At 52.3% G+C, this 25,787-nt stretch overlaps 2 protein-coding genes across 29 annotated transcripts in view; one reads left to right on the forward strand and one right to left on the reverse strand.

The window, feature by feature from the left end:
- ATXN2 (ataxin 2) overlaps positions 1–15,739 on the forward strand; it is a 132,062-nt gene extending 116,323 nt beyond the window's left edge. For 8 of the 23 annotated variants that reach the window (XM_032602904.1, XM_032602912.1, XM_032602917.1 and 5 more), the window contains 7 exons: positions 192–337; positions 1,000–1,227; positions 3,436–3,604; positions 4,462–5,348; positions 6,100–6,168; positions 11,528–11,637; positions 13,404–15,739. In XM_032602904.1, coding sequence (XP_032458795.1) covers positions 192–337; positions 1,000–1,227; positions 3,436–3,604; positions 4,462–4,490 — 572 coding nt within the window. In that variant the 3' untranslated portion in view covers positions 4,491–5,348; positions 6,100–6,168; positions 11,528–11,637; positions 13,404–15,739. Of the gene's footprint in view, positions 1–191; positions 338–999; positions 1,228–3,435; positions 5,349–6,099; positions 6,169–10,253; positions 10,818–11,290; positions 11,391–11,441; positions 11,638–13,403 lie in introns of those variants that run through there. The other 15 variants (XM_032602913.1, XM_032602914.1, XM_032602923.1 and 12 more) reach the window with 9 other exon arrangements.
- SH2B3 (SH2B adaptor protein 3) overlaps positions 5,643–25,787 on the reverse strand; it is a 39,558-nt gene continuing 19,413 nt past the window's right edge. Inside the window, exons 3-8 of one of the 6 annotated variants that reach the window (XM_032602935.1) lie at positions 10,275–10,376; positions 10,101–10,192; positions 9,922–10,016; positions 9,609–9,823; positions 9,348–9,519; positions 5,643–8,481 (exon numbers count right to left, since the gene is read on the reverse strand). In XM_032602935.1, the coding sequence (XP_032458826.1) occupies positions 8,438–8,481; positions 9,348–9,519; positions 9,609–9,823; positions 9,922–10,016; positions 10,101–10,192; positions 10,275–10,376 (720 nt within the window). In that variant the 3' untranslated portion in view covers positions 5,643–8,437. Of the gene's footprint in view, positions 9,520–9,608; positions 9,824–9,921; positions 10,017–10,100; positions 10,193–10,274; positions 10,377–25,787 lie in introns of all 6 variants that reach the window. The other 5 variants (XM_032602934.1, XM_032602932.1, XM_032602933.1 and 2 more) reach the window with 5 other exon arrangements.

The following is a 25,787-nucleotide window of genomic DNA, read 5'->3' on the forward strand; positions in this document are numbered from 1 at the left end:
TGACTGTTAAGCAGTAACTTCCCACTTGTTTTTTTAAGAAGTGGGTGCTTTAAATGGAGTCAAATACAGAGATTGGTTAGGCATTGAGCATCAAGAAGACTGTGGATGAGCTGAAAGTTGATGAGGCATAGAGGAGCGATTAAGAGCATGACACCTGTCAATTACACACATTTCTTTTCCTTTCACTTTAGTTTCCACTGGCTCCCTTGCTCAGCAGTATGCGCACCCTAATGCTACCTTGCACCCTCATACTCCACATCCTCAGCCTTCAGCCACCCCCACTGGACAGCAGCAAAGCCAACATGGTGGAAGCCATCCTGCACCCAGTCCTGTTCAGGTAAGGAGGAACTGAGAGGCCTTCACCAGAACTGCTTCATCGTTCTGTTTATTGAGTGTTTTCTTCAGTGCCAGGCAAGATGCTAGGTACCACGTGATCAAAACACCGAGCAGCCCTGCCTCATGGAGCCAGTGTACAGCTCTGCAGGCTGTGCCCCCAGGTTTAAATCACCTTAAGGTACATATTGAGAATAAGGTGATGGGGTAAGTTCTGGAAACTTAACCAATATTGAAAAATCTAACATAAAGTAAGGAATTGGCTTGGGACTTTTTAAAAATCTCATTTCTAATGTTTACATGATGAGGGTGTTTCTTTTTTTTCCTATTAGCTTCTTTAATCATGTTTGTTAAGAAGGCACTTAAGGAGCTCTTTGACATCTGTCAGGCCCCTGGAGCAGTAGTCCTGTTTTACCACTGCTGGTTGAGGGCTTGTAGGCTGAGAATCAGGCTTGCAGCCCAGACAGGAATGTTTGTGAACAGGAGGCACCCCCACCCCAGCCCTGCTCCTACTCCCTGTGTATTCTCTGGTACCTGCCATTGCCCCTCATCTTAGATAGGCCCAGAGGAAGCCTGTTGTCATATGCAAAACTCAGCTTTGTGTGTGACCCTTAAACTGCTCTTCCTTAAAGAAAATTTTCTCAATTCTTTCCTGTTACTTCGCAGCACCATCAGCATCAGGCCGCCCAGGCTCTCCACCTGGCCAGTCCACAGCAGCAGTCAGCCATTTACCACGCGGGGCTCGCACCAACCCCACCTTCCATGACACCTGCCTCCAACACACAGTCGCCACAGAATAGTTTTCCAACAGCACAACAGACCGTCTTTACGATTCATCCTTCTCATGTTCAGCCGGCTTATACCAATCCACCCCACATGGCCCATGTACCTCAGGTAAACCCGCTTTAGCCAACTTTCTGTGAAGACCAAGTAGGAAACGAAGGTTGTCAGATAAGCAGCAAAGAACCAGCTGCTCTTTGAGCCAGGAACCCCTGTGTGTGATGCCATTTGCTTGTCTCCTTTTTTCCACTCAAATACATGTGATCTGGCCCTAAATGAATGTTTGTGTGGTTTTGTAATGGGATCAGTGAAGTTGCTGATTGGTCAGTCTTTTAACGTTTCCCAACTGAGACCTTAAAAATATCTTTGACTCTGGAATGCAACCTAATTCTTTCCTTGCTGTATCTGCTTTGCTATGTTTATATAGCTTCATTGCTATATATACGTATACATACATATATTCCCCCCCCCCCAACACAGACACACACACATACACACGAATCTAGCAAGGAGGATGGGATTTCAAATTCTCAACTCTGAGGTGACTACACTGGGCCTGACCACTCGAACGTTAGTCACATGAGTTCCTAAGAAATAGCTGTACTTGTTTTCCCTGGCTGTTCCTACATCCGCTTTGACCATATGTTGTACTTCTTGAAAGGGCTTGGCCTTGTACATTCGTGCAGTATAACTTGAAGCTGGAAGCACCCAGGTGTTCCCATTTTTCTTAAAGAGCAGCCCTGGAAGCCCTTTGGAGCTCACCTCCAGCAAAAGCTTCTAAGGGTTGAAAGGTGTGGTTGCTTTCTGCATCAGCTGCTGACAAAAGTCCAATGCAATCCAGGGCCAATTTGGATTGTCTTAATGAGAAGGAGCTGCACCGAAGTTGGGCTCCAACACTGTCCTTTTAGGCCCTCCCTAGAGCTGTTAAGGGTGAACTGGCTGTATTTGTTGTCTATTTTTGCTGCTTTCATAACAGAACTCTTCTGGGTCTCAGTTAGCCTGCCTCACTGAACTCTGTTTCATGTCAAGCAGTGCACCACTGAGGCTCTGGCGTGGTGGGGCTGGAGATGGTGCTCAGTTGGAGCTAACTCTCAGAGGCGACCTTGTAACTAGCGTTCCACAGCTCTGGGAAGTTCGGGCATTCTCCCCAGCAAATGTGTAGGTTCTGTAGTGTGGCGCACTGCAGTGGATGATTTGCTTTTGATGGCGGGGAGGGGAGCCGGTTTGGTCAGGTGTGGGGCAGCATGGTTTGGCTGAACCAGGAGCTTCATGAGACCAGGGGGCCTGTAGATGTCTAACAGAGGCTGGTGGCTAAGTAGGTATGTGAATTTACATGTAAGTTGGGGTTCCTAAAACCTCACTTTTGTGCTTTTGTGCTGAAAGAGCAACAAGGTTAATATTTGCAGGGAAGCCCAGATATGCCCTGGGTCCCTTTGAATATGTAAGAGTCAAAACAGCATTTCATTCAAGGCTTATCCTGGTCTAGAACAGTGCACAGCATGGGAGGCAGGAAACGAGGGCTCTTCCTGGCTCTGCCAATTCCCTGCAGAGCTGCGATCCAGCTATTTGGGCTGACTAAAACCTTTCCAACTTGACAGTGAGACCAGGTTGAACTCATTATCACCTGGTACAGAGAGACACTGGGCTGGACCAGATAATTTTAGATTACCCCTTCCCACCTCACTGGAGCCATTCACTGCAACTTCTGCTGCTGCTGCTCTATCAGCGGATCTTTCAGCAGAGCAAAGGGGCCTGAGAGGCTTTTCTGACTGCCTTGACCCATTGTTCACTGAGGTGTGCTGGTGAGCAGGCAAGAAGCAGAGGGGGAAAGGCAAAGAGAACCTAGAACAAAGTTAACAGTCCCTGCTTATAATGTAATAATCTGCTTTCTTACTTGAAAGAGATGTTATCTGTAAAACTAATTCAGGCCCCACATGGAAGCCAGAGTCTAAAGCATCACTGCAGGTAGCCTCCTACTAATTTGAGAAAGCTGCGCTTGGATCAGGGATCTTTGTGAAGACCTTGCCCCATACATAGAATCCAGTCCTCAGAAATGTTGAAGGCTAGGACACTGCAGCCCTGACTTTTACCCAGGCTCGCTGGGTGCCTGCTCCCTCAGCCTTGCAGGATCTGCTAGAGGGTGAAGCATGTCTATAGGTCAACTGACGGATCCACTAGGGAATGTCCCCAGAGGAAAGAAAGGGCCCTGAGGGCCCACTGTTGCCCTTTCCTGAGAGCCCCAACCCAGTGAAAGGGACACAGTTGACATGTTGTTTAAGCTGGAGATGTTGCCTGTATGCGTAAAAGAGCTCTCTGTTTCAGGCTCATGTACAGTCAGGAATGGTTCCTTCTCATCCAACTGCCCATGCGCCAATGATGCTAATGACGACACAGCCACCCGGCGGTCCCCAGGCCGCCCTCGCTCAAAGTGCACTACAGCCCATTCCAGTCTCGACAACAGCGCATTTCCCCTATATGACGCACCCTTCAGGTGAGGCGTGTGTGTGCAGGGGCCGCCGGGCACCCCAAAGCATTCTGCTCGCACAGGTCGAATGGCAGGCCGGGCCAGCACTTCAAGCCCCGCATCTGAGAACTAGCAAGACCCGTCAAGAGTGTACACAGTAGGGAACTGTGATGATCAGTTCAGTGTCAGGGCCTGAGGCTTCCGGGAGCCTAGTGTGTGTGTGTTCTGATGGTATACAGGATTTGGCTTGATGAGAAGCAGCAGCAGCATTCTGTGTAGCTGATGCATGCTTAGGACTCAGTTGGCCTTCCTTGTTATGATAGGTTGGACAGGGCAGTGTTTTCCTTCCTGAGTCCCAACAGTCTGACATGTGGGGGGTTACTACCATGGCAGAGTTTGATTGTAGCTCTGGAGACTACCACTGATGAGATAAGTGCTGTGTATGGATTGGTTTCGAGTATAGTATTAGCTCCAGTCTATGCCCTGACAGGTAGAGAATGCCCCGTGATTGTGCTCTAATACTTGATGGTGGCCATGGCGATATTTCACAGTCTAACCTGTTATTCTGAAAGCAATATTGGTGCTTGGCTATTATTTGGGGAGGGGATATGTTAAGGCCTTTTTTGTACCCCATGAGCAACAATTCTTCTGGGAGTTTTATCTGAAATGGTTTTATGTCTGACTGGTTTGTTTCTACCCACCCACCTACCTTCTCCCCCTTTTGGTACAGATGCAGGGGGGTGGGAAGGGTAAAGAGTGAATTAAATTTTGAGTCTTGTTCAGGTAGCACAAGGATAGCTTTACAGACATGTGCTGCAGAGACACTAGGCTAATGTGCGGTGTTGCCAGTTTTCTGTTTAAATATTCACTTTTCTTTTTTACAGTACAAGCCCACCACCAACAGCAGTTGTAAGGCTGCCCTGGAGGAACCGAAAGGCCAAATTCCCTCCTCCCTTCTACTGCTTCTACCAACTGGAAGCACAGAAAACTAGAATTTCATTTATTTTGTTTTTAAAAAATATATGTTGATTTCTTGTAACATCCAATAGGAATGCTAACAGTTCACTTGCAGTGGAAGATATTTGGACCGAGTAGAGGCATTTAGGAACTTGTGGGCTGTTCCATAATTCCATACGCTGTTTCCAAGTCCCGCAAGTACCCCAGCTCTGCTTGCTGAAACTGGAAGTTATTTATTTTTTAATGACCCTTGAAAGTCATGAACACATCAGCTAGCAAAAGAAGTAACAAGAGTGATTCTTGCTGCTATTACTGCTTAAAAAAAAAAAAAAAATCAAGACTTGGAACGCCCTTTTACTAAACTTGACAAAGGTTCAGTAAATTCTTACCGTCAAACTGACGGATTATTATTTATAAATCAAGTTTGATGAAGTAATCACTGTCTACAGTGGTTCAAGTTTTAAGTTAAGGGAAGAACTTTTACTTTGTAGATAATATAAAATAAAAACTTTAAAAAAATCAAAAAATAAAAAAAGTTTTAAAAACTGATATCAAGTTAATGTGTGTTTGTATGAGCTATTTCCATTGTAGGATACTGAATATCAGGGCAGGAGGGCTGACTCTGCTGTCTTAATACCTCGAAGGTTAGCTGTCAAATGACTTTTCTTCTTCACCTTTAGTTCTGGTTCAAGGTATCTCTAGAAAAAGACAAGACTGAGAGATGTTCTCTTTGGTGGCTAGAGGTCTGCTTCAGAAGGAGGAAGGCTGGCCAGAGTTGGGCAGTGCCGAAAGTCCACATCCTGACGCTGATTCTGTAAGCTTCCTTTTTAATATCTCCTGAACCCAAATGAGTTAGTCAGAAGTTGTCCTGATTCAGGGATCTGTCTGTTTTACCAGTAGGGGGCAGGAGACACACACACATCTGTAATAAAGAAATCCAGAGGGCTGAAAAGATGCAGCGATGTACAAAATAGCATACTCCTGTAGACCCCTAAGCATTCGTTAATGTCTTCAGTTTGTGGGAGCAGGACAAACAGGAAAAGCAAGTATTTTGCAGAGACTACAGTCATAATAGATAGATAGAGCCTTTAAATACTGTGGTACCAAATCAAGATTCTGAAAACTTTGTTTTAATTCACATGTAGCAATTTGTACATTTTAGCAAAATTTGCATTCTTCAAGAATAAGTTACTTATACAGTACATAAACAATGCATACAAATTTGCCAAATACCTTCTGCCTATAATGATACAAGATGAATCCATTTTCTGTGTTGTCATTACAACGTGCTGCTTATTCCGCTAAACACTGGATGTCAGATGTGTCCTTGTTAAGAGTCAGTGGATAATAAACTATCAAGTTCCTCTAGCCTGTGGGAGATGTTAGCGTTCACATGACATTTGTGATAACAGACTTAGCCCTGAATAATAGCATAAAGGAATCTAAGGCAACCCTTAGGGAAGGGTTCAAGGCCTTGATTTTAAGTTAAGAAACTGTTATGTAAAAATAGTGTTCTCTGGTTTAAGATTTTAATGATTGCTATTCCTTTCTCCTACACGGTCCAGAAATGATCAAAGGCAGAAGATTTATACCAGATAAAGCCATATGGATTGCTGGTCTAAAATTCAAGGCAGGTTAGTTGACTTAATTCTTTGGTGCTGGTGACAGTTTGTAAAAGTTCATTGAAGTCAGGCGAAGGAGGTGATGATGCTGGGAGCAGTTAAGCTATCCTTGTTGTCTGTAATTAGAGATAACTGGAGGGCTTGTGATGCTTACTGTCCAACTGGCACTCAAGAGTCTGGCTCTCAGTAGAGGCTGCTGGCTTGGCCTCTTGCCGCCAGCAGTGGTCACATTGAGGCTGGAAAGAGGGTGGTGGAATGTGCTATGACTGCGGTGGGCTGGCTGCAGCCGTCAGGGTTGCTGCCTCACTGCCTGTGACAGCATCGAGCCCAGGGACCCACTGCCCCCGTTCCTCCAGCTCAACCTGCTCTAGCAGAAAGAAAAGGCATTAACTTAGTGTCACTTCTTCCCAGGCCATGAGGGGCCTTTTTGTCAGAATGTATTTGAGCTGTCCTGGTAACTCAGACACATTTAGTAAAGAAATGTTTTTCTTGAACATTTTACACTGAAGCAGTCTGGAAGTGGATGACTGTGTCACAGATTCTGAGCTTGTACTTTGTAGCCAGTCGGTCAGAGCTGCTGACTTGCTGTGCCTGGCTTGCCTCTTGGCACTACCTGAGAATTGTATGTTGAGCGGCTCCTAAGAAGTGAGTGCCCCTGGCTTGTGGATATCATATCCCAGATGTCTGTTTACCCTTCTGGTTGGAGGGAGGGAACTTACTTGTTTGGTTCATTGTCTGCTTGGCCCCTTTCCTGTGCAGACAGGGGAAAATCTGTACCAGTGACTTGTCAGCATTTACTTTCTATGATGAGCTTTCTCTTGTAAAAGAGAAATCCAAAACAGTGCTTACTCCTGGTCTACACTTTGCTTAGCATTCATTAATCAGACCTGCTTGATGTGTAGAAAATGTGGCCCTTAGACCACAACTCTAGATCAGGGTTGGTTATGCTTTACTGTCTGTGAAAACACCCAGGACTGTTGGTTTTATCTGTATATATAAGGTGGGGGGAGGGGCACGCCACACAGCTTGCAGGATCTCAGTTCCCTGACCAGGGGTGGAAACCACGACCCCTACAGGGGAAGCACAGAGCCCTACCACTGGACCACCAGGGAAGTCCCAGAAGTGTTGGTTTTAAAAGTGGAAGAGAGGTGGCTCCTGACCTCCCTGCCGCTCCCAAAGTCTGACCTCTGACCTCTTGGGGTGGAGAATGGCTGGAGGGAACAGACACACGCCTCACCCCAGATAAGGCAGGCAAGTAGTTAGTCTAGGCCAAGGTTTAATTTTAGCTTTTGACTGATGTATGTATAAATGTTAAGCTGTGCTGAACTCCCAGTTTCCTAGAAGCCACTTCGAGGAGCCCAGTGGCTATACTGAACGGCTCTGCTCGCACCCAAAAGCAGCTGACTCCACTCGGTCACTGCCTCCCTTGTTTCTGAGCCTCTGCATGAAAGTTCTGGGAGGAGCCAGCCCCCATGAATTGTATCACTTGTGAAAGGCAAATATAGATGGAGATTTGACTGTAGGACCTCCCTGCATGGTAGAGGTTATGTGTGCCTATGTATACATGCACACATGCTTCATCAGATGAAGCAGTGGTTACTGCTGGAACAGAACACTGATTGTGGGCTATTAAAGGAGTTTCTCATTAGCTGTGGCACCAGATTCCTAGCTTCCATTTTGGCTCAAGAATGAACCTAAAACCTTGTGGGATAATTTAATAAGCCTTTAGACACTTGGAGGCTCTGAGCCAGCCCTGTTGGTGAAGGATTTACTAGAAAGGGCCCAGCAGCCCTTTATTCCTTTTTCCTTGCCCCTCCCTTACCCCTCAGTTTAACTCTCACCATAAAGCTGCTGTAAACCAGAATCCAGTTTTTTATTCATAAGGCACCAAGGTGGAATTGTTCCTTGCCACCCTCCTATTTCAGTAATTGCCTGAATTTCCCTGAAAGGGTGACACACTTCACTTCTCTACATTTAGGAAGGACAGTGGCTTCTCGGCAACAGGTGACTGTCCTGAGGATGCAATAGACAGGGAAGCCAGGCATGCTGGCTCGAACCAGGAACTGGTCAAGTAGGATTTGCATAGCTGTCTCTGACTACAAAAATCGCATGGGTATTAGTTCAAACAGTGCAATGAAATAAGCAGTGGTTTAATTTTGAAACCTGAATCCTTTGAAAAATTAATCTGAGGTAAAAATGTTTAAAATCATTTTTGACCTTTAGCTTGTCCATCTGCCAGAACTTTGTCCTAAAGTTGAGAGTCGAAGCAGGATAGGTGTGGTCACCTGTGGCTTGGGTACAGGAGACCCGCCACGTGGACTGAAGCTATAACGGGAAAAACCAAAGGAGAATCCAGGGCTTGTTAGTGTTTTGGGCTTCCTGATGGGCCCCCCTCCCCCCTCCCCAAGTAGAAAGTCTGCCAGCTGGGACAGTGTCAGTGAAAAAGAGAACAAGTTTCCACTGCCAACTCCAGCCCTCACCCCACTGCCCCCTCTAAGAGTGATGGGGCCTGGTCCTAGGGACCCAGGGCAGGAGCTGGCGACATCCATGAACAAGAACTACATCTGTAAACAGAAAGCCAGGTGAGAATGGAACTTCTAGGAGGCCCTTTAACAGGCCTAATTGAAGGGTCACATCCAAACTGGAATGAACAGTTAACAGTGTCCCTTAAATCTCTCTCTGGAAGGAAGGAAAGAAAGTTACATTCAGAAGTTCACATCTCTACTTGCTTGTGCTTCTCAGGGGCCTCTGGGAGGCCTGTCAGAGAGGCGTGTACTGATTGTCTATGGCCCGCAGGTGGCTCCGGGAGGAGGAGTCCATTTCATAGTCCGAGTCCTGGGCTCGACTGGTGGGCTCGGGCTCCAGGTGCCGCAGGCTGTTGGCCAGTTCCTCAGGCGAAGGCACCAGGTGGAAGATCTGCTCTGGGGGAGAGGACCGGCCTGGGAGACCCTCTGGGCCGAGCCCCCGTGGACAGCCAGAAGCGCTAAGGTGGGGAAGGCCCAGCTCTGAATCCCAGCGAGAGAGGGAGAAAGGAAACAGGACAGTGTTGGAGGAACCTGGGGGACAAGTGACCAAGAGAGAGACCACACTGTCAGTCTTAACGGGGTGGAGGCAAGTGTTGGAAGGACACAACACGAGGTCTCGGTTCCCAGTGCCACCACCCCCTTTATCAAGGGGCATTAGGGTCACACCTGGCGGCTGGGAGACGACTACCACATAGCTGGACAGCCGGACGTCACAGGCAGCCCCGCACTCGAGTGGGATGGGTGAGCGCTGGAAGTGGTGGAGCATGTCCACAACCGAGGGGAAGTGGAGGTGTTGCACGCGACACTGGCCCCGCTCAGTCAGTGACAGGCGCAGGTGCTGCAGGAGAGGAGGACGGTAGGCTCAGGCATTCGCCCCTAAGGGCCTTGAACCTGACCAGGGTGCAGCCCACCTGCCTCGCCCCATACCTTGGCTATGCCCTGGAAGTTGAACGTGAGCACGTACTCCCCACGCCGAGTCTCACTCTGCCGTACCAGGAACACTCCATGAGCGTCAGGACCCTGCAGCTGAACCAGCTGAGCTGCCTTCACTCGGGAGATGGGGCCATGGAACCAGGGGTAGCAGGACAGGAAGTGATCTGTTTTCTGGCAGGCTGGATCCAGCAACCCCCCAGGAGAAGCACCTGACAGAGAAGGAGACAGGTGACGGTGATCCTTTGTGTGTGCCTTACGTCCGGGCTGAGTTCCGACACACCGGACGACAAAGGCCCTGACCCCTCACCTTGGTTCAAGGAATCTGTGCTTCCCCTTGGAGAGTTAGATGTGCCGGGCTCTAAGGCTGAGGGAATATGCATCTCTGGGTCTGTGCTGAGTCTGCTGGAGAAGGGTTGGGGTTAAGAATCTGGGTAGGTCAGGAGGATCAGTAAAAGCTGTGCCAGGAGTGGGGCCCTAGGGTCTCACCCTTGGCCTGCGCACTCCCGGAGCTCGGCCATCCATGAGTTCAGCTGCTGCTCATCTCCCACCTCAAAGATGATGTCTGTCCGATCCTTCACCTGGCAGGGAGGGAGGGGAGAGCTGGGTGGGATCCCTGAGGTCTGTGTCTATTCCTCCCAGGTGTGGAAAGCTGTCACTCACCTTCAACACAAAGGTGTAGAGGTTGTCAGGCATCTCGAGACGTGTGCATCGCCGAATCTCCTGGATGCTGGAGCAGGCTGCTTGTAGCTTGGGCTTTGAACTCTAGGAGACCAAGGCAGACATTCAAGGCCTGTCTCTGATGGCCCTTCACCCACCCAGGCCTCTGCCCTTTTCCACAGTCTCCCCAGGGGCTAGCTAGCTTGCTGAGTGCACGCTCATGGTGCTGCTGAGCAGGCACCCCAAGCCTGGAGTGCGTTCTAGCATTCTGCCTTGCAGGAGCCTGCAGAGGGCCCTCTGCCTGTAGCCACAGCACCGTCTCCCCTGACCCCAACATACACACAAACACACACACACACACACACACACATTGAGCTCCCCAGCACCCGATGTGGCCTAAGGGCCAACCTCTGCTTCATCTGGACCTGTGGACATTCCAGCTCTGACATAGTCTGTTGGCTGACACCTGTTTCTCTTCCCACTGGTGGAGCAAAACCCCCCAACCCCCTACCCTTGCCAGTCACAGTGGCTGCTGGCCACCTCATCGCAGTAAACCCAGAGAGTGGACGTGAGGGTATCCAACCCAAGTTCCCTCTAATGGTGCTGGCTGACTCTGCCTGGGGGCCCAGGACTTTATCATTGAACCTTTAGCTCTGCTCCTCCGCAGCCTTAGGAAGCAGATACTATCACCACATCTTAAAAAGAAGAAACTCAAATCTTGGAAGTAAAGTCATTTGCCCCACACCTAGCTAATCTGTCCTGCCTTCAAGTCTTAGGGCAAGGAGGGGGTTGGCAGAGTAGCTTAGCTATGGGTTCTTGGGGCTCTTTTGCCAATGAGCCCAAAGGGGCAAAGCCTGGCATGGCTGGCCTCAATTACAGCCAGCCAGAAGCCCACACAAAACCTGGGGCCCAGCAGTCTCCATGACATTCAACACACGCGGGGCTCAGAGTGGGTGGGAGATGACCCCCTACCCTCTTGCCAGCAAAAGGGTCCTGACTGAGCCTGGCTGACCCTGCAGATGCTTGTTCCCGGAGCCCAGGAGCTCTCATCGTTTTCTCAGAAAGGAGCTCACCCCTTCACTGCCCCCATCTCCTCTACTTCCTCCTGTGATAAGACTGGTAAGATTGTTTCTCTGGGGTCATGAGATGATCGATGGCTGCTTCCAGCAGAGGCCAAAAGAAGATAAGAGTGTGGGGGAAGGAGCAAGATGTGGGAAATGGACAGAGGAGACCCAACCGGGCCCTCCTCCCTCCAGCAGCTTTTCCTAAGAGCCAGGAGACAGACAGCAAGGCGCACCTGGAGATACCACAGCTCTCACCAAGGCAGTGCCGGCTGGGGAGGAGGAAACAAGAGGCAGGAACAAAGGTGAGTTCCAGGCACAGTGGCTTTGGCAGACCTGACCTCCATGAGGGGCTGACTTTTCAAAAGGTGGTGCAAGAGTCAGTCCTTAAAGCCATATGCTTAAGCATGCTTCAGACACACAGGTGCCAGGGTTCTGATAGAAGGATGGTGACCCCAGGACTGGGCAGCCTGGCAGGAGAGGGTTGGTCAAACTGGGGCTCTTCCTGGTCCAGGCCCACCCACAGAAGGTCTTGGAGCTGCCAGTCCTGCCCTGGTTGTTGGACACAGCAGTCTGGGGAGGACAGCTCTGGGAACAAGCTCAGAGAGGTTGCACAGCTAGTAAATCCCAGCCCTAAGTGACCAGCACCAGCCAGGGCATCTTCACCCTTCAAGTTCTTATATGTCCCCCACGACCAAGTTCCTCAGCCTGGGAGCCTCGCCTGGCACCTACACAAGCACTGGACACGCTGGAGCGCGTGAGAAGCAGGGCCTCTGCTCTCCCAGCAGCTTTCACTGTCAGCCAGCCCCTCTGTCTCTATTTCCCGTCTGCAAAACGGGTTAGGTGCAGAGGGCTCCTTCCTTCTCTTGCTTTTGCAGTCAGCCCTGCCTGGACCCCCAGCCTCCCCACTGTCTCTAGGCCCTCAGCGTCACTGGGAGGAAGCGGGCCAGGCCGAGAGGGTAACAGGCCTCATCTCCCTTTCAGTTCTGCTCTGGGTCCTGGGCCCTGCCCCCAGTGTGAGTGCCCAGATTACTGGCAGAGCCTGCTTTTACTCTGAAAGTGGGGCCCTCCATGCCAGCTTCACCCCCAGCAGCTGAGGAACCGCTGACCTGACAGGCAGTGAAGAGAGCATTCCCCTCCTCCCCCCACAGCCAACCCTGGCCGCACAGACGTCCTGGCTCCCCTCTGCCTGCTGGCTGAGCGTGATACAGGTTCTTTGGTGTCTTCATGGTGGCCCAGGCTCACACAACCCCAGAGGCTGAGCTGGGGGCTGAACCCCAGCCTGCCAAGGACCAGAGCCAGTGCATCTAACTACCATGCTGCCTGGTGGGGGAGATGCCAGGGGCTCTGCCCAGATTGGAGGGGCAATTGAGAGCACAGGGACAGACATCCCCACCTATGGCCACAGCCCTAGCTGGACAGTCCAGAGCAGGCCTTGTGAGCGCTGGTCACTGTGTGGATGGACCAGTGACTGCAACAATGTTCTGACTGAACAATGTGATGGAACAGAGCTCTGGTGGAGAGAGCCGAGCCCGAACCGCAGCCGCAGGAACACTTGGGGCTTCAGGTTCCCCTCATCTCACACACCCTCTATCCACCTGCCACGCAGAGCAAGCCAGGCCAGCAGCTGCTCTCTGGACCCACCTCAGAGTCACACTGTGCTTGGGTGATCAAAATGACCAGACCATCCCAGTGTTTGCAGTACAGGCGGTAGTAGACTGTCACCCGCCACATCCTGCATCATCCCTCCTGGGGAGCTGTTCTTCTCGTTCTTAGCTCCAATGGCCACTGTGCCTCCAGTGGTAATCCATTTCTTTGTTTGCTCTGGCTGCTAGGAAGCGTAAAGACAAAGATGTAGACCGGCTCTGACACTGTCCTCACAGTAGGGCTTGCATTTCTAGAGCTAACTTTATCCAGGCTTTTTAATTTTTCTTATTCCTCTAGGCACTAGGGTTCAGTCTTGACCCTACCCTTCTTGTATAACCTTGGACAAGCGACTCAGCCCTCCATGCCTTAGTTTTGTCATATGTATGTATGGTGGAAATATTTAATAGTCCCTCTTTTTTCACAGGGTTGGTATGGTGATTGGGTGAACTATTGCAAGTGAAAGAAATACCTTATAAACAGCTGTTGTTAAATTTCCAGGCTGGGGCCAGCCAAGATGGGAAAAGCCTGCTGGGCTGGCTGCGGCGTTACAGTGCTCCCGTGTCCCGTGCAGGACTACAGCTTCCCCTGAGCACACACCTGCTTTCTCTCAACCTTACAGACCCCGTTTGTAATGTGCTCCCTTTCTACCTGCAACGAAGTTGACACGTAATATAACCTCCCTCCCTACGTACATACCCTAAGTAAGATAAAAGGGGAGTAATGGAATGTAATTGATACTAAAATAAAATGTATATCACTGTGACTATGCATAACACACAGGGAACTACTCAGGTGCTTCTGGGTTTGAAGAGATCAAGGACATGAAGGTGCCAGAGGGTGGGTAGGGTGAACCCTGAAAGGACAATTAGTCTGTTAAGTGGACATGGCAGGAAGTTCCATGTGCTTCTACATAAGACAGACAGAGCAAAATTCTGGCCCTAGGTTTGTTCTCGTGCTTTTGGAGGGCATTTTGGTCAGCTCTGCCTAGCCCGCGGGTTCATCCGGTCCTCCTCAGCTCCCACTGTCCAAGGACTCCTTTCTCCCATGGCAGGGGCCCGGGGGTGGGTGGCCTTTTGGGCCTCGAATCTGCCTGGAGGGGATGACTGGGACCAGACCTGGCCTTTCTCTGGAGGCCCTGCCTTCCCTAAACCTGCTGCCACTCCCTGTGTGCTCAGGGGTGGGGATGGCCCATCCAGAGTCTTCCAAGGTACTGGGCTGTACCCTGCTCTGCCGTGTACTCGGCCATTCATACCCACAAGACCCCGGCAGAGGTGCCGGTGCCCCAGCAGGAACAAAATACACACAGGGTCACAGAGCTGTGAGAGCTCCCAGAGAAGGGAGACAGACACCCAACAGACAGGGGACGGTAAGGGCCGGGACAGGTGGGTGGGAAGGCAGTGAGTGAGCTTCCCAGGTAGGTGCCAGGATGACCCTGGCAAAGGCCCTGAGGTGGGGAAGCACAAAGGCACAGTGAGACTGGCATGCAGTGAGGCAGTCCCCACGGGACCTTGAGCCTGTGGGAGTCCGTCGGCTTATTCTAAGGTGGAGCTGTGGAGGTGGGCGGCTGACGCTCACATTAAATACTTGGGCAGAAGCAGGCCAGCTAGTTGGGCCTGACCCTGCTCTTACCCGCTGCCTCCGTGGGAGGCTGGAGGGGAAGACAACATCCAATTCACACCCAAGCACTAAAGGGCCTGGCACGGAGGGTCCCGTGGTATGGGCAGGCCGAGCCCTCACAATGGCCTTATTGCATCCACTGTAGGGGCCTTTATCCCTCAAGGGAAAGCCTTGAGGGGAGGCCTCCCACCACCATCTGGAATCCCCCAGGCCACACCAGCCCCTTAGAAGTCTTGCCTCTCCCAGGGTTTTGGGACCCTCTTTCCTGTCCTATAAAGAGCAGCAATGGGACAGGAAGTAGGACATAGTATACAGCCCGAAGGTCTAGGTCCAAGCCACGCTCCTCTGCCATGGCCCGCATGCCCTCAAGGTAGCATCCCCACGGCCGGGAGGCAAGGTTAGACGAGCCCTAGCTCCACCACTTACTACCTTTGGGATCTTGGGCGTGGCACTAACTGGCAGCCTCAGTTTTCTCTCTGGTAGCGTGGGAACAGTAAGCAGACTCCAGGAGGAGGAGGATGAGAGTGCAGTCTTTGATGGGGGCCTGAAAACTTAAAGGCCCAGAAGAAATTCTAGATCCCAGTCATGGATAACTGAGTCCCCCAACCCCAGGCCACAGCCCAGAATCGATACTGCCTGTATGGATGAATGAACAAATGGACGAAAAAACATTATGGGAAAGGCTTAATCATGTCTTACTGATTGTATCAAAACAACCTTAAAAAAAAAAAAAAAAGAAAATACCCTGTCTTGTTCCAAAAATTTTAGTCGGGTTATAGGGATACTCAGAGTGGGAAGGGAGACAACTGCTAGAACACAGACCAGAGTTTCACTTGCCACCAATTTGATTCTGAGCTTCCTGGCAGCCAGTGCAAAGAGGGATTCCCCAAGAGAAGGCAGCCTCTTGTGCATGGAGAATCACGTGCACAGTAGCACATTAAAGGCTCTGAGAAGATATGAAGCAGAGAAACCTGAACCCATGTGTTCCCCAGACTTTGGCCACCCTGTGTCCTGCTCAGAAGCCTCTCTGGGGTCTGCACAACCACCGCAAGCAACATTGCCATCCTGGTTTTTGGGAATTAGTCCTGGCTTTGAGTCCCAGCTCTGCCTCATCCTCCATGGACAAGTGACTCACCTCTCCTAGCCTCAGTCTCCACTTTTGTAAGGTGGGGTTAATAGTGCCTCTACCTTCCGTGAGAATTTGGCAATACAGTGTGTGCAGGGTATGGAAAGGTCCCTGGGGACACGGCACAAGGTGGGGATGAGCACAAGGCCTTAGGAATGCAGTCTTAGGAATACCTGATCTGCTCAGAAGCGAACAGCCCCTCCTGAGGAAGCTTTCAGCTTTCACAGCTATTTTTCCACAACAAGACCATGAGTCCAAGGCGGCCTCCCTGCTCCCTTTCCATCTTTGTGTGTCCTCTGCAGGGCATAGAGTTAGCAGCTTTAAATGTTTGCTGAGCACTCTCCAAAGTGGAGAAGGTGGAGGAAAAGGCACTGGAGGCTAAAGGTACGGCAAGAGCTAACATCCAGAGACCAGAAAGTACAGCCAAATCCACAAGCTGGCAGGGGAGTTTGCTGTGGCTAGAAATGGTACTAACAGACCCCCTCACCACCTTTTAGTGAGCACCTACTAGTACCAGGCACTGGGGCCTGGGCTATCCATCCAGGATCCCTTTGAACTGCTGAATTCACAGGCCAGCACCATTTCCAGAAAATTCAAATTTCAAAGAAAAAAGCATCATATTGAGGAAGGGAGGTGCCGGGACCAAAGAAGTAGGAAGGTCACTGTTTCAGGGTGGAGGGCAATCCTCGACATGACCATGGTGATACTCTGAGACCACCCTGCTCTGGGGCACCTGTCTGAGGAACAGTGGTGGGCGCCTCCCATGACCCCCCCTGCCCAACAGCCCATGAGGCTGGTGTTTTTATCCCCACTTGACAAATGAGGAGCCAAGGCTAGGGGAACCTCCCGGAGGGGCTGGTCACAACACAGGATGCACACAACCAGCAGGCCTGGGTACTCTGGAAGCCAGCCCGGGATCCGTGTTTAACGTGGGCCCTGGGTGCGTCTGGAACCCACCGCATCTGAGGGGAAGGCTGGGCAGGGGGGCCACACCCACCTCCCTCCCCTGCCCCCCTTTCCCCAGGCACAAGAGACTTGGAGGAGGGAGGGCTCAGTCCATCCCACAGCGGCAGAATGGTGGATGCTGAGGCAAGGGCTCTGGAACCAGCTGGCCTGGGGGCAAAGGGGGCGCTCACAGGGAGCCCCCACTAAGTGTGAGGCGTCAGAAAAGAGGGTGACACCCTGAACCCCCTGCGAGATGGGCAGCATCAAAACTGAGTTGCTGGGCTTCCCTGGTGGCACAGAGGTTGAGAGTCCGCCTGCCGATGCAGGGAACACGGGTCCGTGCCCCAGTCCGGGGAGATCCCACATGCCGCGGAACGGCTGGGCCCGTGAGCCATGGCCGCTGAGCCTGCGCGTCCGGAGCCTGTGCTCCTCAACGGGAGAGGCCACGACAGTGAGAGGCCCGCGTACCGCAAAAAAAAAAAAAAAAAAAAAAACTGAGTTGCTGTCCATCAGTCCCGCCATTGCTACTCCCAGACACATCCAGAATCCAGCTACTTCCCATCCCCCTCCTCTGCTCACAACTCTCCTGTGGGCCCCATCTTGCTGGTCCTTGCCGTGGCCCGTGAACGCCGCATGACCTTGTTCTTGTTACCTCCTCAATCTCATCTACTGATCCTCTCACTCACTCCGATCCAGCCACACTGGCCTCCACTGTTCTGCAATGTAGCAAGCACACTCCCACCTTGGGGCCTTTGTGCCTGCTGTTCCCTCTGAAAGGCAGTTTGCCCACATTTTCACAAATCGGGCTCCTCTCGGATTCAGGTCTCAGCTCAAGGGTCACCTCCTCAGGAAGGCCCTCCCTGACCAGGTGTCTAAATACACAGAGTCACCATCACAGAACCCCTTTACTTCCTTCACTGCACTTGTCAACCTGTGAAATGCTCTCTGTGGGGACTTGTTCTTGTGGCATCCCCGGTACCGACCACGGTGCCTGGTAGGTTGTAGATGCTCACTTCACTCCTATACAGATATTCATCACAGGCCCCTTGTTCGCCAAGTATTGTGAGTGCTGGGGATAATAAGTAGGGCCCAGGATATGGCCCCCACTGCAGACCGCCCATTGCCATGAGGGCTCTGGAGGAGTGGCAGGGATACGTCAAAGCAGGGTGATCGGGGCGAGGACGGAGGACGCGAGGTTGGGCCTCCAGGGGCTCGAGCCGGCCAGGGGAGAGGACTGGCTGAGAGGAAGGCTCTGGACACCTCACGGAACACATCAGGCTCGTGTTACAGATGGAGGAATGGGGACCCTGAGAGGCAAAATCATTTGTCCCCGGCCACGGAGAAAGAAGCCAAGAAGAGCTGGGGCTCGGACCCTCGTCTGCCCAGCCCCAGAGCCCACACCACCCACCCCCAACCAGCCCGTTCCTCCCAGCTAGTGTTCTCTCCCACCACCAGGCCTGACCCAAACTGCGGGTTTCAGCAGAGAGAACCTCCCCTCCTCCAGGGAGCCTCCTCTGATCACCAAGTCGTGGTCAGTGCGATTCCTGTGCCTCTCCCTCGGCACGGGGCTTATCAGCCCTGGCCATAATTTCCTGAAGGTGCAGCTGCCCCCACCGCCTGCCTGGGAGTTCCTCGGGGGGTGGGGACAGGGCACCAGGCCTTCTTCCCAGCTGGGGCCCAGCACCGGGTCCAGCCCAGAGGAGGTACTTGGAAAGGGTTTGTCAGATGGATGGGTGAGTAGCTGCTAGGTGCCTGGGGCCCCAGCCCTCATGTCTCGGGAGCAGGGGCAGATGCGGGGGGTGTGGTGAGTTATCTCACCCCCTTGTTCCCCGGCTCCCTAGGGGGCAAAGCGAAGGCAATGAGCCCGTTCCAGGAGCTGAACCAATGTTGGAACTACAGGCCACAGGTCACTTCCTTCCTCTGCCCCCAACCAGAGCCCCGCAACACACACACAGGCCCTTCGAGTGCCTGCTTCAGCCGCTTTTTCTCCGCGTGAGCCTGAGCAAATCACTTCACTTCTCTGTGCTTTTGTTTTCTCATCTGTAAAATGGGGGTGATGTTGGAGTGCAACCTCAGGGCTTCTGTACGTGAACCTGCCTGTCGCCCTGAGTACACAGGAGTCTCCCAGGTCTCCCCCTTGGTCTACTCCCTGTTGCCTCAAGCTCCCTCTCCCCGCGGGGGAGCAGGAAAGGGATGGGAGAAGCTTCCTTAAAAGCCACATGGATCAAGTCAGTTTCCCCTTTCTGGCAAGTGAGAGCCCGCCAGTGCCAGAAGCAGAGCTTCTCCAGAGCCGACACTGACATGGTGAGACATCCCCCAAGCATAACCACCCTGCTCGGAGTCCACATCATTTCGCCTCCCTCCTCTGGGTGGCAGCCCCAGATCCCACCCTGAGCGACCAAGCCTGAGGGTGGGGGCCTGCGCCCCCCACTATTGGACCCAGAGAGGCCCTGTAGGAGGGGTAGCCAGCCAGAGATGCTGAAACAGACAGCGGCTGGGGGCTCGTCTGAACCCCACCTGCAGTGAGCTCCCCCTCAAGCCTGTAAAAGTCCCCCCGCCCCGACATGTCCGAAAGACAGACTCTCAGTGACACAGACACAAAGCCCCTTCTGAGAGAGATGGCGACCACCCCCCCACACACACCATCACAGAGACTGGGACACAAAGCCCCTCTCAGATGCTGGAGCAACCATCCCCTCAGAGACAAACTCCCAGAGACAGAGACCCCCCATAGAGAGAGACAGCCCCAAACACACACACACAACCAGTCTGGGACCCCCTGACAGCCACTCAAACCCCTCCTGAGACGCGGGTGTCCTAGTTCACGCCGTGTGGTTGAGTGTGGATGACCCAGCTGTGAAGACGGGCAGGCACTTCCGCTCTGAGGCCGGCTGGGTGGGGGGGGTCCGTGGCTTAAGAGGGATCACACCTGGAAGTCCCACTCCCTGCACCCCGTCACAGGCGTGAATGAACTGGCGAACCAAGGAGCTTACGGACCCCCCGGCACCTTCGCTAGCTGACCTCGCCTCCCCCCTCGGGGTGACAGTGGTTCAGGCCACATGGCCCGGTCTGGGGAGGCGTGTCCTGGGATGGGGCCTTGCAGAGGCGGGAACAGAGGAGCCAGTGCCACCACCCTCACTAGCCGGGCCACTTGTCCACACCTCCTAGGCCTCTCCCCGCTACACCTTTCCTCCACGCGGGGCACCACTCCGGGCCAAGACCTTTGGCAAATTAGGATCAACCACTTTCCAGGGCCTGGAGCTGCTCAGCAGCCAGCCTCCATCAGCTCCCCTTCAGTCAGTTACCCGCTGCGCCGCCTGAGACGGTCTTGAGGAGAGAGCGGTGTCTCTGTCTGGGATCGCTGAGCTGGCACTTGGGCCTGGGCCGACCGTGGGTCCGGAGCAGGGTCGGGGCCCAGCCAGAACCCCACCCCCACCCCAGCCCCCCGCCGGCTGCAAAGCAGCTGCCACCAGCCCACGCCTTGGGCGACCGCATCCTGCTCCCAGTATCGCGCCAGGAATCCTCCCTGCCCCGCGTGGCCGAAGAGCTGCAAGGCCCGTGCACCCTGTCCCCATCCACCTTCATGCAGGCTATGCCTTCCTCTCGTAGTGCTGCTCCGGCTACCTCGGTGCCAGGACACCCCGGGCCTCGCGTACCGGGCTGTGGTCAGCCCCCAAGACAGGAAGCCATGGCTCCTTGCCACGTGCCCAGGCCCCGAGCAGGAGGGGGCACACCGGCCCCGAACCTGGCACTGCTCCCCGGGCTTTCCTGCTGCACGGGTGGGTGTACTCAGTGCTCTCGAGGGGAAAGCAGAGGAGCACCTGAGTCTCACAGGGCCAGGGGTCCTGGAGCTGGCCGGCCCCCCAGGGCCTTTTGCGGCGGGCCCACCTGCTGGCCTCTCTGTGGAGCCAGCCCATTGGGGAAGCCCCTCGCCCCTGCAGCACAGACCTCAGCTGCACCCTGGGCCCTGTGTCTGTTCCACGCCTGGTGAGAGTGGAAAAAGATGTGGTTAAGAAACAACAGATAACCTCTGTCACCGGCCTCCGGTAGGGGAGTGCACCGGAGGGAGGGGGGTCTCGTCACCACCAAGATCCCCAAAAGCCCCGATGGTGGCCACTGCCTGCCTTCGAAGAATGATGATTCAGAAGAAGAGGTGAAAGCGAGGGCCTCTGGGGCTCAAGGGGCTTCAGGGATGCCAGGGAGGCTCAGAGTCGGCTGAGCAGAGCCTTGGGCTGAGCTGACAGGGAAACCAGGGCGAGAGCCCAGGAATCTCCACCCTTCCAAGCTCAATCTGCCGTGAGTTGTTGTCATTATCCTTAGCCCACGTTTAGTGATATGCCTTGACACACAGCATCTCACGGACACCAAAAAAACAACAGGAAACTGTACCAGCCACAAAGAATAAAAGCTGGCTGGATTAAATAATTAAATGTGAAAAATAAAACCAAGACAAAACTGGAATAGAAGAACCTAAATAATTATCTGATCCCAGGGTCGGGGAGGCCTTTCTAAGCAGAAAAAGCAAAGAACAAAATCATAAAGGAAAAGATCACTGTATTTCACTGCCCAGACTTAGAAACCTCCATAGGCCAAAAAACTCAGGACCAGTCGAAAAGCCAAATGGCAAACTAGGGAAATATTTGCAACGTGTGACAGAGTGCTAATGTCAGTGTAAAGAGCTCCTGCAAGTCAACAGGAAAGAGGCAGGCAGTGCAGGAGAGGAGCACAGAGAGTTAATGGCCTGTAAGTCACAGAAAATGTCTATGACCAAGAAACATTGGAGAAAGAGTCAAAATCCACAGAGACAGAAAGTAGGATTAGTGGTTGCCAGAGGCTGAGAGGACGGGGATGGGAATGGGGACCGATGCTAACAGATACTGGGTTTCTTTCTGAGGTGATGGAAATGTTCTGCAATTGGATAGAGGTGATGGTTGCACGCACAGTAGTATACTAAAAACAACGAGTTGCACTTTAACATGGTGAATTTTATGTTATGTGAATTATATCTCACTGTTTTTAAAAAAGAAAAAAGGTTCGTTCCATTCATAAGCAGAAAGGACAAGATAACCACTTCACCTAGAAGTTGGCAAAGGTTTTTGAAATAATGGCCAGTGTTTGCACCACTATTTGAAGATAGATGGGTGTAACCTTCCTAGAAGACTATTTGGAAAGGATATATCAGAAGCATTAGAAATAGCTAGTGAGCACATGAACAGATGCTCAACATCATTAGCCATCAGGGAAACGTAAATCAAAGCCATTCACACCTGCTAGGGTGGCTACAATCAAAAAGATAGATAGTAACAAGTGTTGGTGGGACTTCCCTGGTGGTCCAGTGGTTAAGAATCCACCTTCCAATGCAGGGGGTGCGGGTTTGATCCCTGGTCAAGGAACTAAGATCCTACATGCCGCGGGGCAACTAAGCCTGCATGCTCTAGAGCCCACACGCCACAACTAAAGAGAAGCCCGCATGCCGTGACGAAAGATCCCACATGCTGCAACTAAGATCCGACATAGCCAAATAAATAATAAAATAAGAAAAACAAGTGTTGGTGAGCATGTGGAGAAATTGGAACCCTCATACATTACTGATGGGAATGTAAAATGGTGCGGTACTCCGGAAAACAGTTTGGCAGCTCCTCAAAATGTTAAACGTAGAGTTACCATATGATCCAGCAATTCCACTCCTAAGGTATATACCCAGGGAAAAATGAAAACGTATGTCCACACAAAAACTTATTCACGAATGTTCGTGGCAGCACTATTCACAATCGCCCAAAAGTGGAAACAACCTAATGTCCATCACTGAGGAATGGATAAACAAAATGTGATCTATTCATACAATGGAATATTATTTCCAATAAAAAGGAACAAAATACTGACACAAGCTACAACACGGACGAACCTTGAACATGTGATGCTGAAAGAAGACAGTCGCAAAAGACCACATATTATCTGATTCCATTTATATGAAAAGAACAAACTAGGCAAATCTATAGAGACAGAAAGTATTGATAGATTAGTGGTTGCCTGGGGGTGGGGGAGAGGAGGAATGCGGAGTGACTGCTGATGAGCACAAGGTCTCTTTGAGACGATGAAAGTGGTCTAAAATTAAATCGTGGAGATAGTTGTACAGCCCTGTAAATATACCAAAAATCACTGTACCCTTTAAACGAGTTAATTTTATAATTTGTAAAGTATATCTCAATAAAGCTTTGAGAGAAAGAGAAAACATGAGAAGTGCTCACAAAGCCTTTCACCCAGCACTTCCCTTCTAGGAATATGCTTCTAAGGAAATAATCAGAGATGGGCAGCAAGATTTATGTACAACATGTTTGTCACAAGGTTGTCCAGTTGAGCAAAAAAATTAGAAGTGATTGAAATAGGAGTCTAGATAAGCATAGATAAATATATCATGGCCTATCTGTGTAAATGAAATATCGTGCAGCCAGTATTTATTTTTAAGACATTCTTGAAAAATATTTAAGAGAACAGAAAAATGTTCAAGACATGTTAAGTGACAAAAAAGCAGGTAACAAAACGGTAGGATGAGTGTCAGTCCCACAAGGGCTGGGGGTTTTGTCCAAAAGTTTCTGCCTATGTTTCCAACATACCTGGCACACAGAGGGGGCTCCCTAGCTAACTGCTGAATGAAGAATTAGTAAATGTGGACGGAATTGCAATTTGGGGGAAAAGTTAGAGAAAGAAATACAAGACAGAAGATTACAAAGACGTCTAAGTGAAGTGGAAGTGCTCGTTCTCTCTGGGTAGTAGGATTGTGGGTGGTTTTTCAGTTACTGTTCCATAATTTCTGCCATGAGCTTTATTAATTGAAAAATCAAAACCAGAAACACGAGGAACTCAAACGTGGAGGCCCTCGGTAAGGTAGACAGTTTCCTAGATTACACGAAGATTTGAAAAGAGACACAGCGGGGCCTCCCATTCCAGACGGTTCCCTGGAGAGAGGTTTCTCTCTCTGCTGCGCCATGGACTTCAGACTGGGCCGCAGTCAGGATTCAGGTCAGGCCCAGGAGGGGAGGGTCAGCCACGGTGAGGGAGAACCCAGAGGCCAGGTGCCGCCGTGATGGGCCCCCTCCCCCGTACGCCATCACCCACCGGTGCCAGAGGCTGAGCAGTCAGCGGGGTCCACGGCCTGAGGAAAACAGTGGCCTCTTCCCCAGCCCAGAGGGGAGAGAGGAAAAAAGGGTGTGGGGCCCCAAAAAGGAAGCTGAGGCGGCCCCTCCAGCCTTGGGGAAGGAAGCTACCCTCCGCCTCCACCCCCGGGGGGGCCAGCGCTCTGAACGCAGAGACCTCTGCTTGTGCCTTTTGCTTTCCTTTTCCATATTCGCAAAGGAGTGGGTGGGGGATTTCCAGCGGGCCCGCCTGGCGGCCCGCTGGCGGCTGGTGCCCAGTCCAGGCTACCAGGAGAGCTGGCTAGGTTGTTGCCCATCCCAGGGAGGGCATCTGGGGACCCACCCCTGGGGTCTGGTGACTTCCCACGCAGCAAGCCCCTTCTTCTGCCTCTCAGGGCAGAAACACATTGTGTCAGGCCCTCCCAGAGCCTATTTTCGACTCAATCACCCAGCAAGGCCAGTACTGACATTCCACTTTCCAGAATGGGAAACTGAGGCTGAGACAGGCTGAGTTCTCAGCCCAAAGTCATGTAATAAGGACACAAGAGCCAAGATCTGAACCCAAACCTGTCCATCTGCCCTTCTCCCCGGCCGCCAAGCCCACGGCCCAGACTGCAGCTGTGTGTCCCAACACCCAGTCCCCCAAACAAAGGAAAACAGAAAAGCAACTTCCAAGAAGCTGGCGACAGCTAACAGGCCCCGAGGAGCAAGGGCGTGGGGGTGGAAGCAGCCCCCAGAGGCTCCGGGGGTGGGGGGCGGGGTGTGATGATAAATGACTGTCGTTTGCCACCCTCCCCCTGTTGGATTCGGGGGCACCTTCCAGTCTCTGGATTCACAGAATTTGAGCTGAAAGGAAGCACGCCGATACCATCTGCCCGTGGCTTCAGCGTGGTTGGGGGTTTCTTCTAAGCAGCAAAGTACTTTTCAAAACACGACCTTACACGAAAGCCCAATAAGGGGCAGATGGGGCGGCTGTGTGTGCGCGGCTGGGGGCCCCACAGGAGCCACGGGAGCCCTGCCCACCACCACCCCTTCCTCCCTCCCCCCACTAGCCCCGGAAAGCCCGGATCAAGCCCCCTGGTTGCCCATTTCCCAGCTCAGAGAGGGGCAGGGACCAACCTGGGTCACTAAGCAGCCCCGGGCAGAGTGAGGACTGAAACCCCACTCTCACCCTGGGAGCCTTCAGCCCCCTGGTCCCCCTGGGAGAGGATGGGATCGGGAAGCCACTGGCCTCCGACGCACCTGTCTCCCCCTGGGACATCAGGGCTCTCGCCAGCCCACGAAGATCTACCGGGCTGTAGGCAGAAGGTGGGAGGTTTCTCGGGCTGCTCAGGGGATAAACACACCCCCTGGCCTTGGCAGGCCCACACCGGCCTCCATTCATGCTCTTCCATCTCCCAGCTGTGTGGCCTTGGGCAGGTCTCTCTACCTTTCTGTGCCTGTTTCCTCATCTATAAGATGCCTTCATCACTGTTCCCGCCTCCCAGGGTTTGTGGTAATTGCATGGGATGTGTCAAATGTAGTGCCCATCATGCTGAAAATGACTAATAAAAATAACAACTACATGGGACTTCCCTGGAGGTCCAATGGTTAGGACTCTGTGCTTCCACTGCAGGGGGCACGGGTTCGCTCCCTGGTCGGGGAACTAAGATCCCACGTGCCGCTCAGCCAAAAAAACCCAAAAAAAACCCACAGCAGCTAAGATTTGCTGAGACCACCTGCGCCGGGCACGGCTCCCGGCACCATGCGGACAGCAGCTAGTTCACCATTGCCCTGATGTGGGTGCCGTCACTCAGCTCTTTTTACTTGAGGAAAATGAGGCACAGAGAGGGTGAAGTGCCTTTCCCAAGGTCACACAGCTCAGAAGGGGCAGAGGCAGGACTCAGGCCCAGCTCTGTCCGGGCCCCAGGAGGCTGCCCCACCCGCCCGCCCGGCCGCTTCCTGCCCAGCACTCCTCTTCCTCCTCGCACTCCTGCCTCTGAGAGGA

The sequence above is a fragment of the Phocoena sinus genome, chromosome 14, assembly GCF_008692025.1.
Source record: "Phocoena sinus isolate mPhoSin1 chromosome 14, mPhoSin1.pri, whole genome shotgun sequence".
In the NCBI taxonomy this organism is placed as follows: Eukaryota; Metazoa; Chordata; class Mammalia; order Artiodactyla; family Phocoenidae; genus Phocoena; species Phocoena sinus.